At 46.8% G+C, this 12,903-nt stretch overlaps 2 protein-coding genes across 2 annotated transcripts; both read right to left on the bottom strand.

The window, feature by feature from the left end:
- Nucleotides 1-10,031: 10,031 nt before the first annotated feature.
- LOC147454857 (uncharacterized) lies at nucleotides 10,032-10,721 on the bottom strand. Its single transcript, XM_086517083.1, has one exon. The coding sequence runs from the start codon at nucleotides 10,719-10,721 to the stop codon at nucleotides 10,032-10,034; it is 690 nt and encodes a 229-aa protein (XP_086373209.1).
- On the bottom strand, nucleotides 10,477-12,304 carry LOC147454856 (uncharacterized). Its single transcript, XM_086516670.1, has one exon. The coding sequence runs from the start codon at nucleotides 12,302-12,304 to the stop codon at nucleotides 11,375-11,377; it is 930 nt and encodes a 309-aa protein (XP_086372796.1). The 3' UTR covers nucleotides 10,477-11,374.
- Between the last annotated feature and the right edge of the window lie 599 nt (nucleotides 12,305-12,903).

Here is a 12,903-nt window from a genome sequence, read left to right as displayed (position 1 = left end):
TTTTCGTCCACACCAGCAGTTTGTTGGTACATTCTTTGATGACATGATAGTCTACTCAAAGAATGAAGAGGAGCATAGGCATCACTTGCCCATTGTGTTCAAAGAGCTACGCAGTCATAGGTTGCTCATCAATGCAAAGAAAAGTGAGTTTTTTCTGGAAGAGATTCACTTTCTGGGACACATTGTCTCAAAGGATGGTGTCAGAATGGATCCTGCAAAAGTTGAAGCGATCAAGTCATGGCCAAATTTGAAGACGGTGCATGATGTCCGAAGCTTTTTGGGACTATGCTCCTATTACAGAAGGTTTATCCGAAATTTCGCTAAGATTGCTTCACCTTTACATGCTCTTCAAAAGAAGGCAGTCACTTTTAGATGGACACAAAAAGAGATTTCAGCTTTTAATCTCTTAAAGGAAAAGATGACTTCAGATCCAGTCATTGTGTTGCCAGATCTTAGGAAGTCATTTGTGGTCCAGTGTGATGCCTGCGGTAGTAGCATTGGTGCAGTGCTAATGCAAGATGGCAGGGTAGTAGCCTATGAGAGCAGAATTTTGCAAGGGCCAGAGATGACCATGCAGGTCTATGAGAAAGAGTTACTGGCTGTGATTCATGCGCTCTTAAGTTGGAAACACTACCTGCTAGGTGCAGACTTTGTTGTCCAAACGGACCATCAGACCTTGCGATACTTCTTGACATAGACAAAGTTATCTGAGAAGCATATGCGATGGGCAAATATCTTGTCCATGTTTCATTTTCAGATTGTGCATGAGGAAGGCAAGAAGAATGTTGTGGCTGATGCCTTGTCAAGGAAGCCACAAATTTCTGCTGTGTCGATTCCTTATCATCATGAACTTGATGATATGAGAGAACAGTATGCAAATGATGAAGATTTTGCAAGGGTCTTCGAGCAGCTAATGGATGGACAACGTCATGAACACTATCTTCTCAAAGATGGCTTCATGATGATGCATGGCAGATTGTGTGTCACAAAGCCATTGCGACGCAAAGTTATGGAAGAGAGTCATGTCCCACCGTATGCGGGGCATCGTGGTATCGATGCTACAGTTAAAGCGGTTGAGACATTCTTCTACTGGCCTACATTGAGAAGAGATGTGGATGCCTTTGTGCGAGAATGCCTAATATGCCAAAAGGTCAAGTTTGACAGGCAAAAGGCACCAGGGCTATTGCAACCACTACCTATTCCAGATAAACCATGGGAAAGTATTGCTATGGATTTTATCTTTGATCTTCCGAGAACGCAGACAGGAAACGATGGTATTTGGACCATTATTTGCAGATTCAGCAAACAGGCTCATTTTATTCCTGTCAGGAAGAAGATAAAGCCAGATCAGATGGCATGCTTGTTTATGAGCAATATTTTCAAGTATCATGGCATGCCACAGTCGATTGTTAGCGACCGTGATCCACGCATGACAAGTTTGTTCTGGAAAGGCTTGTTTGAGAATATGGGCACCACGCTCAAATTCTCTTCGTCATTTTATCCTCAAACAGATGGGCAGTCAGAAGAGGCAAATTCTACTGTCCTAGATCTGCTGAAGTGTTATGTGTCAGAGCATAAAGGAAAGTGAGAGCAGTATTTGCCATTGGTGGAGTAAGCATACAATAATACAGTGCATTCATCAACTGGCAAGGCACCCTTTGAGATAGTTGAAGGTGGCAAGAAAGTTCCTCCCATACTGCATACAAAGGACAAGATATTTGAAGCAGATAAGTATGTTCAGGACATGGATGAAATGTACAAGAAGGTCAAAGTGGCCTTAGAAAGGACTCAGGCAAAGCAAAAGAAAGCAGCTGATCGTCACCGTCGTGAAGTGGTATATTCACTTGGTGATTGGGTGCTTTTACGCTTTGAAAAGGCAAGGTTAAAGAAGATTTGGGGCAAGGAAAGACTGTTTCCAAAGCTAAGCATGCGTTACTATGGGCCTTTTCAAGTGTGCGACATAATCAGTGATGTTGCATATAGGCTGAAATTGCCTGACAGTTAAAAGATTCACAATGCGTTTCATGTGAGTCTTCTCAGGCCCTATGTGGGTGATGTGCCAGAAGATATGCCAGCTGAAGATCAGCCGAAAGTCGAGGAACTTGACGAGATCTTGGTCCCTGAACAGATTTTGGCACACAAAGAAAGGAAGTGAAAGGCAAGGTTGCTAGGCGTTACTTGGTAAAGTTCAGAAACTATCCACCAATGGATGCTAAGTGGATGGAAGAAGGTGAACTTGCAGAATCACCAACTGTGTTATCACTTTACCTTGAAGCCTTCAATTTGCAACCTACCTTGACCCCTTGAATTTCAAAGCTACATGGATTGTCAGTGTGACAATGGCTTCTGAAACAAATGATGTACATGGTATTTAAAGTGAGCTCAAATCAAATACCTGTTACATGAATGTTAGAGCTGTACAGATTGTCAGTTTGGCAATTGCTCTTATGGAATGTCCAAAAGTTTGGTTAGTGCTATAGAAGTGAGTATTTCTTGTCAGTTTGTCAAGGATACAGTGATTGCTTCTATTGAAGAGTACATGTGTAACTGCATTCTTAAACTGTCGGTTTGGGTATGCTCGAAAGTGTTACGGGATCCAACGTGTACTATAAGACAGTGGCAAAATGTGCAGCTACCATTTTGTCATCGGAAAGTTAGTGACTCAAAGCAATGGCAGAGTGCGAAGCTACCACTATGTCATTGGGACAGGGTTCACACGCAGGCAATACATGAGTCGACGAGGTGTTGAATACACCAGGGTTGATAGTGAGCATGTATGTGTCGTATATGTGTCGACAGGTGTTGAATACATCAATGTTGACAGTGAGCATGTATGACATAGATGCAAACGAGGACGTTTGAGATTTCAAGAGGGGGGTATGTCACCAGCGTGTGACTACTATCTATCCTTTTTGTTGATTTCTTTCTTATTATCTATTTACTTTCACTTTTTGGAAACACCCCTCGGGAAATCTAACTGCCCTGCATTGCATAGCTAGTGTGGAACTGTCCAGAGGGAGTGCAGGCCTGAGGGCAAAAGAGCACTAAGGTTGGACAAGGACTATGGTTAGCCAAGTGGGGTCATTGACTAGCCAAAGTGGAATCCTTTGCTACAGAGGCTACATTTCAGTTCTAGATGTGGCCGCAGTGTACAAAGAGGGTCGGATGACCTAGAAAGATACAATGGCAGCATCTCCTAAAATTTAGGGAACTGCTATTTTGGGACCTGAAAATGTGTTGACGTCATTATCTCCGGAATGACAAGGGGAACATTTTCTTACTCTGCCGTGAAGTCAACTGGGCAGCCGGTTGGGAGATTTTTAGGCGGCAACCCCGAAACAGGAAAATGCTTATAAATGTGCCAAGTGGCACCTTCTGGTGCACTTTCCTCATGCAACAAGAAGTGGCGCTGAATTTGAAGGAGAGAGAGCCTCATTTTCAGTTTTGTCACAGGTTAAGAGCTATGGAGTGCTTGCTTTCCCTCTTATGCACAGTGCGGTGCCAGGAGTGATGACCTGCACGCTACGCACTGCCCTCTCTCTACCCTTTGGCAGTATGTTATGCCCCTCTAGTGGGCTCTTCATTTGACCAATGTACAGTTGTGTGGGATCATGCGCGATTGCCGAGGCAAGAGCCTCTTGCACAGGTACTGGATTAGCTAACGGCTAATCCCCCCGCAGGTACAGGTGAATTCGGAGAGGTTTCACGCCAGAAATCTCGTCCGATTCAAAGGGCAAGTAGCCCTACAGGTGCGGGAGCTCGAGGACTTGCTACGGATGCGACCGGCACGCGAAACGGAGCCCGAAACAGCAAATTACAGCCTGCTGTGTATTTTTGCAGGTTTAGGGTTTTGGCCCTAAACGGACCCTAATACCCCCAGGAGGTTCGGGGATGCAAGGGGACCACTGTACAGGCGATCTGGCGCATTTTCAGGGCTGAAAACAAAGAATTCTGCGTGCTGCAGATTCTCACCAGGTTTTGCGAAGTGCCCGTATGCGTCGGGAAAGTCAGCCAATGCGTGGGAATACTGACCGTGAAGGGTTCTAGTACAGTTATGTTGCCGAAATCGGGCTGGAACAGTGGAAATTCAGCCGAGATTGTGCGGGGCAGCTTGTAGAGAACCTCAACGTTTATTCCCTCTTTTTAACAATAAAGAAATACCGAAAGGGGCGCCTAAGTTAGGGGCCAATCTGGTGTCCGTCTACTCATACAGGTGCAATCTAGCAGCCTGTATCCCTCTCCCCTTTGTTGTGTCTTGAAAGTACAGGTAAAATAGACGACTAATAATGGGTGAAAGTTAAATCAAGGTTTAAAGTAAAGTCTACCGCCCTTTTTGGATTGAACAGGCCAGTTTCAGGACTACTGATACTCGTGCTCGAGTTCGCTGGTCCACGATTATTCGTCCTAGGTCAGCGGGTGGACTTGGCATTATTGATCCAGAATTACAGAGCCGCGCCCTTCTTACCAAGCTTATTATTCGGGGTCTTTTTCCCGGCCAAGAACCTTGGAAAATGCTTCTTCAGGCCCCTCTTTCCACAGCGACTCCACGCCTCGGCACTAGAGATGGCCATACTTGGCAAACAGGGTATCGTTTTCTCTTTACAGATGCCTCCTTGTGCACTAGCACTCTCTCACCCTTCATCCGATCGCTCCTTCAGATTTGGGTATCCATGCGACGAGCTATCATACGCTCACCTCCCTCATGCCGTGAGGTGATTGAGCGCCAGCCTCTCATTTGGAATGATGCAGTTCTTGATTCTTCGGTTAATCCACCCCGTCAACTTGGAGAGAGGACTCACATTGATTGGGCTGCTTGGGACAGTGGCCCTGCTGCCTCTATGCGGTTGTTCCATGAGACACGTATGCTGGATGCAGATTTTGTGGCAGAACATTATGACATTGGTCGCGGGGTAACAGATAGACTGCTTGAGATTGACTCTGCCATTCCTTCACACTGGGACGCAGTCATGCGAGGCACGGTTCAGATGCCTCCACATTGTGGCTGGGAAGGACTCTTTGCTCAGAGCACTCTCTTATTAGTTCGTTTAGACACCATGTTGTTCACAGTTGATCCTGACTACTCTCCGGGGATGTATGCTAGATTGACATATGCTACCACCTCTCCGCACCTTGTCTACCCCGGCGCTCGATGGGAGGCCATACGAGTAGTTAGCTCCTGCGGGAAGCGTCGGTGTGTTGACCCCCATTTCGCTTCCGCTGATGCTGCACTTTGGAGGCTTTGGGTGTGGGAGGGTCGTGCCCTATCTCAGCTTTATTGGGACCCAGGAGAGTGGCATTGGCCTCACTCTAACCCCACCGGTGCACATGTATCATTCTTTGAGTACACAGTCAAAATTGGACGATTTGCATTGATGAGACAGCACCCAGAGCAGCCCACTCGTATGCGTTTCTGGTTACATTCAGGTCTCTCCCATGTCTATTTACAACAGTTTTGGTCAGCTATCTGGGATTTACATGTGGCTCGTCATATTTCCTTTTTCCTGTGGATGATTGCACATGCAAGACTTCCAGTTGGGACTTGGTTAGCTTCTATGGGTCATGATCCGTTATGTACTCGCTGTTCTTTGCGCCTACCTGAGTCACCTGCACATTGTCTTTGGTCATGCTCGTCTTCTCGGGTAGTGTGGCTCTGGCTCGCAGTTTGCTTTTTATTTAGCAGAGTTGGTGTTCAACATGGATTTCTCACTTGGGGATCTGTCTCTTGGTTGATGCCGATGCCCGGACCGCATCTTTTCTACGAGGGCTCAGACACCGATCCAGCTCTTATGCTTACCCCGGCTGGTTATCGGCGAGGGACTTTGGCTATGTTACCACAGATTGCTTGGCAGGGGGATCCTCAGACACGTGATGAAATCTTCTCAGTCATCACTAGCATTGCACTATGGAATGTTTGGAGAGCTCGTTGTCTTCACATTCTCAGTGCGGCTCCACAGCTCCTACTGGATACCCTCACTGCCATTTGGCTGGACATCATTCACACCCTCATTTGGCAGTGGGATTCTTCCTCAGGTACATCCAGAGCAGCCGAGGCTCGTCGATTTGCCTTTCTTCGGCGTTGGGCCCGATCTCCACTCTTCTTCACACTTACAGGTGGACAGATTACATGGCATTATGCACCTCCTCAGTGGTTTTTCCTCCACTCATCATACAGACCACCATGACATTGTTCTAGTCGAGTTGTCACTATAGTGGCTCTCAACCTTACATTCAGCTTGTACATCCCACGTGATAGGCTATTTTGGCATCCACTGGGGATTATATTGTACTCAGTAATATACAGCCCTGATTTTTCCACAAAAAAAAAAAGAGAGAGAAATGAAATGTTATATTAACGTCTTCAAAAGGCCAAAGTGACCTATGAGACCAAAAAGTTACACTGTGGTGGATCTGATACAAAGTCAGAGTATGACAAAAATGAAATGACAAATGTCACAATAAAATACTATGGAATCCTAAACTACTAGGTGTGAACTAAGCAGCTAGCTGGGATAGCTAGATCCCAAGAGATCTAGCATCGGTCGCTGGCGGATCTCATCAATCTCCTCCATGGTCAGTAGTCTGACCGGGCGTCGTGCATGTCGAGCCAAAGTGATCCGAATCCTCTGATGCAGCCTCCGCCGATGCTATGTATTCCTCCGCATTGTGGGCGTCTGGATCTTCCCAGCTCAGTCGCTCGGTCGATCAGTGTGCCTCTCGTGTGAGGCGACGAGCTCTGCTGTGGTAGTAACTCCTCCGGGTGTCCAATGGCAGCTCTAAAGAAATCAGTGATCTGTCTCTGGGACTGGCTAGCCTCTCCTCTAATCAGGCTCTCTCTGTGTCTGCATAGCTCGAGCAAAAACAAACCCAAGCATCTTTGATCCTTGTACTGCATGACTCTGGAGAATGGTCCAAAGCCCTCTCTGAACAAGCAATGAAAGCGGCCTCGTATCTCGTAGTAGACGGGGCAGTGGCATGTGTAGTGCACCTCTGTCTCAGGCTCGATGTCCACACAGGGGGCATGTCCTAGCCTCTGCTGGTACTCTGATGTATCTCCCAGTCTCGATCCGCAGCTGGTGTGAAGATGTACGTATCTGGCCGATAGCGCATCGTATCCCATGAGACAAGTGGGTGTCCATGTATCTGGGCCTCGTCACAAAACCATCAACCGTAAGCTGGAGGAGATGCTCTGTAGAAAGCCATCTTCGTGCCCAGCTCCTGTGCTGGTTGTATCCATGTCCTCCTGGTGTCCAGCTGAGTAAAGTCTTGGCGGATGAGCCCGGTGATCTCGGACTGTGTAAGTGAGTACTGGAAGGGAGGCAATCTGTCTATGCTGAACCCATGCGCTTGAAACGATGATGTCATCTCCCCATACCAGCATGCTGTATCTCCTTGCATGGCTAACTGTCGAGAGGACTCAAGTGCAAGGCGGGCATATCTGTCTCTGGGAAGTTCCCACATGCGGGGTTTTTCTACTCTTGACCATATGTTGACACTGAGAGCCATCATTGAGGAGGGTAGATCGCGTGGGAGACGGATCTATTGTAGCTTTGTGGATTTCCACAAAGCATTTGACACAGTGCCTAGAGCTAGATTGATGCACAGATTACAGCAGATGGGAGTACCCACAGAGCTCATTTGGGGGGTCATGGCATTATACAGGTCAGTAGTGGGGCAGGTACGCACCTCAGAGGGTCTATCCACACCGATTCACTCCACTATTGGGGTGAAGCAGGGCTGCCTGCTCTCTCCTACTCTATTTGGTGTGTATGTGGATGAGGTTTCTGACTACATTGAGAGAGATGGTGATAGAGGTGCACAGCTGGCAGGGACATGGATTCCATTATTGTTATATGCTGATGATATTGTGTTGATCTCCGACTCTCCGGAGGGGATGCAACGTCACTTGGATGCTTTGAATAGGTTTGCTCAGGAAAGTGGTTTGTCCGTCAACCTTGGTAAAACCAAGGTCATGGTATTTAATACCACCCCACAATGGATCAGGAGATCAGCGCCAGCATTCACATACGGCCAGGAGACTGTGGAATATACAAAGGCGTACACTTACCTCGGAGTGGTTTTTAGTGGGCCAGCATTTTCATTGAGGAGGGCAGCAGACACTAGACTGACCAGAGCACATGCAGCATTGGGTAGATTGGAAAGGATGTGTTCACAGGTTCAGTTTCAGGAGCCTCGGACGAAGCTCTGGCTCTTTGACACTCTGGTGGCTTATGCATTGCTTTATGGAGTTGAGATTTGGGGACCTTCATTAGATCATCACAGGAGGACAGGCCGCAGTGATGGATGGGGGGACATGGAGAAGCCTCTGGTCTCTATGATCTCGCGGCTCATTAGAGCCAAGGCCTCAGTACCACGTGCTATTGTTCGAGCAGAGCTAGCTGCCCCCCCACTAGTGGTTGAGGCACTCACCAGATCGGTCGAGAGAGAGATTGGCCACAGGCCGTCATGATGTAATTTTTTACAGTATTAATGAAATGGGAACCAGTCCACCTCTTCTCGGAAAATAATAAAAAGTTAAGAGAGAGAGAGAGAGAGAGAGAGAGAGAGAGAGAGAGAGAGAGAGAGAGAGAGAGAGAGAGAGAGATCTGCTACCACAGGATCATTTTGCTAGGAAGAGGGTGTTTTATTACTGTTTTTTCTTCAGCTGAGGCAACGCATTCTGTGGTTGCCAGAGCTCCTCTCCAAATCCGGTACTTTATGTTTTATGCGGTATCCTGGTACTCGGATTTCGACGACTCCTTCGATGAGTTGCACCAGGTCCCGTGCTTCCTGTTTAGATTAGCTATTCCAGACCTTCCAGCGCAGCTCAGGGTGCCAGCAGTTCAACAGTTTGGATCAGTTTTCAGCACCCCTTTCCCAGACTCTTATGACACAGATGCAGTAGCACCATCAATGAAGGTGGCTACAACTCCCTCTCAGGTGTTTTCAAAGTCCTTTCAGTATGAGTGGGAGGGAGTTAATTGGGACACAGAGGCTACGGGTCACTGGTAGACCGAATGGTGCCACTATTTTCACCTCATGGGTCATTTAGTACGAGACTACAATTATTTTAGGGGCATAGGAGGATGTTTTGAGGAGTTGGAGAATTGAGGCTATTCCGAGTGGATTTTCAGTATCTTGGCACTAACGCCTCCAGTATTTTGAATACAATACAGATCTTTCACGCTATCAGAGCTTGTTACCAGTTGTTTGGTATAGGCCTTACTGGCTTATGGTCCCTGAGTTCCTCTGTGCAGAGATGGCATTCACCTTACCACTCACCTCAGCTTGTATTTAGATCAGATTGTATCTTTTGATATCTGTGCTACAAGGTTTTTCCTCTCTTGTATCATGTTATATCCTTTGCCGTTGAGGGGTTTTTCCTCCCCTTTTTTGTATCAGTCATGGGCCAATGGCCGTATCTTTGTACATTTTATCAATTAATGGAAAGGGAACCAGCCCGCTTTTTTGCCAAAAAAAAAAAAGAGAGAGATATCTGCTCCCTGCATGTTCGATGGTCTTCCACGAGTGATCTGTTCCTTGTCTGCGCATTTCAAGGGTTGCCTTGCCATAGCCCCCCCCTCCCCTCCTTTGTTGCCACATTTCCTCTGTCCGTGCCTGCTCTGCCTTGTGTCCTTCCTCCCTGTTGCCGCCAGTTCCTCCTCTTGGTCCCTCCTTTCCCCTGCTGCTCGTCTGTGTTGCCCCCCCCTTCTGTTTTCTTGTTGTCGCTTACCCGTCATGTTGATATCCCCCCCCCCTCCCCGGCTTCTTTCATGGCCGACCCGACCCGCTGCTCTTTGATGATGACACCTGTAGTAGTGAGGTCTCGGATCAGATCGCCACTTCCAGAGCCGTGGCATCATTTGTAGATTAGTAGGCCCAACACAACCTTGCAGCAGAGGCTCTCTCAGAGATTGGAGCCAGGCAGCTCTCTCTTTGGAGCTTAACCGACTTATTCCCTTGGGGCAGAGGGTTGTTTATTCTGGTGCTCAGGATAGATATTGATGCTCACTCTCTTGCAGCGTGTTGCTCTCTCACCATCTTGGATCGGATCCTTTTTGGTGCAGACGATCAAGAATGTCATCATTGCGCGGAATCGGAAACCTATTCTTGATCGTATTCTTGTTCAAGGCTCTGTAATCTATACACATTCGCCATGAACCGTCTTTCTTCTGCACTAATAACACAGGTGAACAGAACGGTGAACTACTGGGCTGAATGAAATCCTTCTCTAATAGTTCATTAACCTGTGTCATAATCTCTTTCTGCTGCATTGCCACAACCCTGTACGGTGGCCTATTGGGGGGACTAGACCCTGGAACTAGATCTATAGTATGATCTTCAGGCCTCTCAGGGGGTAACTCTCTTGGTAAAGATTCTGAAAAACAATCACTGAAGTGATCCAAGAAAGCCTTTCTACTTTCATCTAGTGCAGACATATTACTTTCAACTTCATTAACTTGCTTTGCAAAAACCAAGTACGCAGAAAGATGACTTTTCATTACTGAAGAAATTGCAGAAGCAGAAACAACTGGGACAGACTCCCCTTTTAGCTTTACATCAAGTGTGTGAGTCTTGTCCCTATGTACAAGAGTAATCGTTCTGTTAAAGACATCCAAGACAACATGCTTCCTGAGACACCATGGAATGCCTAACAAAACGTTGCATCCTTCCAAGGGCATAATATGAAACTCCTCTGTGTCCACATAGCTCTGAATGTGCATACGAAGTTTGCCAAGAATAGGGGTGACAGGTTCAGAATGCCCAGGGCATGCCAAATCAGCCTATCCCACTGGTCCCATTTCTTCAGGACGAATTCCCAGCTTGGCTGCCAATGCCAGTGTAATAATATTGGCTCGAGCTCCGCGATCAAAGAAAATCAGCACTGTAGCATCTCTGATCTTTCCCCAAGCTTTGCACAATTCTGTAGCATCAGTAGAGGGCTGATTCCCAACCATGTCTGGTACCAATCCTGCACTCGGCATTGTCTTCTTTTTTGGTGGTGCATCTTTATCCTCCGCATCCTTCGACTGTCTTTGTGGACACTTAGCAGCAATATGCCCTCTCTCTTCACAAATGAAGCATTTTCCAGCCAGCATTAATACCTTCTTCTCTTCATACGTCTTGCCAACAAACGGCCTCTTCTGTCCTTTGCCTTGGCCCGAATGATTTCTGAGGTTGTCCTTGGTTAGTCTTCTTCCAGAATGGCTTTTTTCCATTACTGTTCTTGGCTGAAAATTCCTTCTTTGGCTTAGAATCCTGTTTGCCCTGAGGTTCCTTCTTCGCAGTGCTCTTAAAGCCACCTAAACCTCCTTGCAGCAATGCATTAGCCATGTTTGCATTCTCAATCAACTGAGTCATGTTGGAAACATTCGTCTTAATGCAATAATCTCTGATCTCTTTGGGCAAACCGCAACAGTACTTCTCTATCTGCTCTGCCAATGACACTCCTGCAAGAAGTTACTGATAGAAGAGCGTCCCAGAACTTCTTATCGTACTCTTCCAAATTAGCACAGTTAGCTGCATCCAACTTGTGCCATTGTGTCATGACATCCACTTCAAATGTATTGGTGAGCCATGCAGATGAGAACTGCTGTGTGAACTGGACCCACGTATTCTGTTGCAATCCCTGCATTAACAGTGAGGTCCACCACTGTAACGCATTGCCCTTTAAGAAAGTAGCTGCATTTCGTATCTTCGAGGGCTCTCTGAAGTTACCTCCAGTGTATGCTGCATCAAACGGCTGGATAAAAGTCAATGCTTTCAATCTATCTTGCATGCCACTGAAAGTCTCAAACTTCACTGCTTGACCACCTCTTTTATAGTCTTTCTGCTTCAGGCTCTTAGGTGTCAAGTGATCATAAACTGGTGGCAATAAGAAAGGCAAATCCCTTGACGTCTTCTCTGCATTTGCCTCACAAGTCCTTGCTGCCACATGGCGGAGACATTTCAGCCTTACTAACAGGTGGTGCAGGCATGAGAATTGGACTGTACAATGTCTGATGACCAGGCTGCACTCCAATATTCGCATCACTGCCTCAAAATGCATCAATCCTGGTGACCGTCCTGGCATAAGACCTGGAAAACTAGTGGGCTGCCGTGCCATGGCCTGAAAAATGGACCCACCCCCAAAGTAACCAGGTTGGGCAGCAATCTGAGTGGAAATGGTCGGCATCAGCACCTGTGCATTGCTCTCTTGACCATTCCCTACAGGGTCCTGTGCCTGTTTAATGGGTAGCACTGGCCCTGTTGTCACTGTTGTGTCATGTGAGCAATTATTGCTACATGGACATGCTGTTCTCTCCATATTTTCCCAGCATTTCCATTCAAAAACATTGTCAGAAAATACCAAAAATTATTGTAGACCAGTTGTCCACTGGCCATTATAAGCCCAATCTGGTATTTTATCCATGCAGTAGGAAGGTCGTGGGATTTTGGTGTTTGCTCGACCTCCACTTTGTAAACTATAAGTAGGCAGCATGTATCCACAGTTTTAAGCATGTGGCACTTGTGCTCTAGGCACTTGCTTGATGAGCACTAGGGTCCTTAGGGCCATTGCATCTATGCACAACATGTAGGTTTCAGCATCAAGAAAACTAAAGCATCAGTTAACTCCAGCGTTTCTCTCTTCTCATCAGTTAACTCCAGCGTTTCTCTCTTCTCATCTGTTAACTCCAGCGTTTTCTCTCTGTACATCAGTTAACTCCAGCGTTTTGTGTTGGTCAGTCTAACTCTGGCGTTTGGGGCTCTAGTGCATCTGATAACTCTAGCGTTTCTGCCTACAACTTAACTCTAGCGTTTTTCAGCAGTATGGACAGCAGCTTTGTCATTTTTTGCAGTGTAGGTGTTCATGTCCTGAGCACTCAATCGCTTCCGCACGCTACATTGGTATCAGAGCTCAGCAGC

The sequence above is a fragment of the Adiantum capillus-veneris genome, chromosome 7, assembly GCF_014529385.1.
Source record: "Adiantum capillus-veneris isolate H3 chromosome 7, ASM1452938v2, whole genome shotgun sequence".
Classification (NCBI taxonomy): domain Eukaryota; kingdom Viridiplantae; phylum Streptophyta; class Polypodiopsida; order Polypodiales; family Pteridaceae; genus Adiantum; species Adiantum capillus-veneris.
This window is presented reverse-complemented; position numbering and strand designations above follow the sequence as displayed.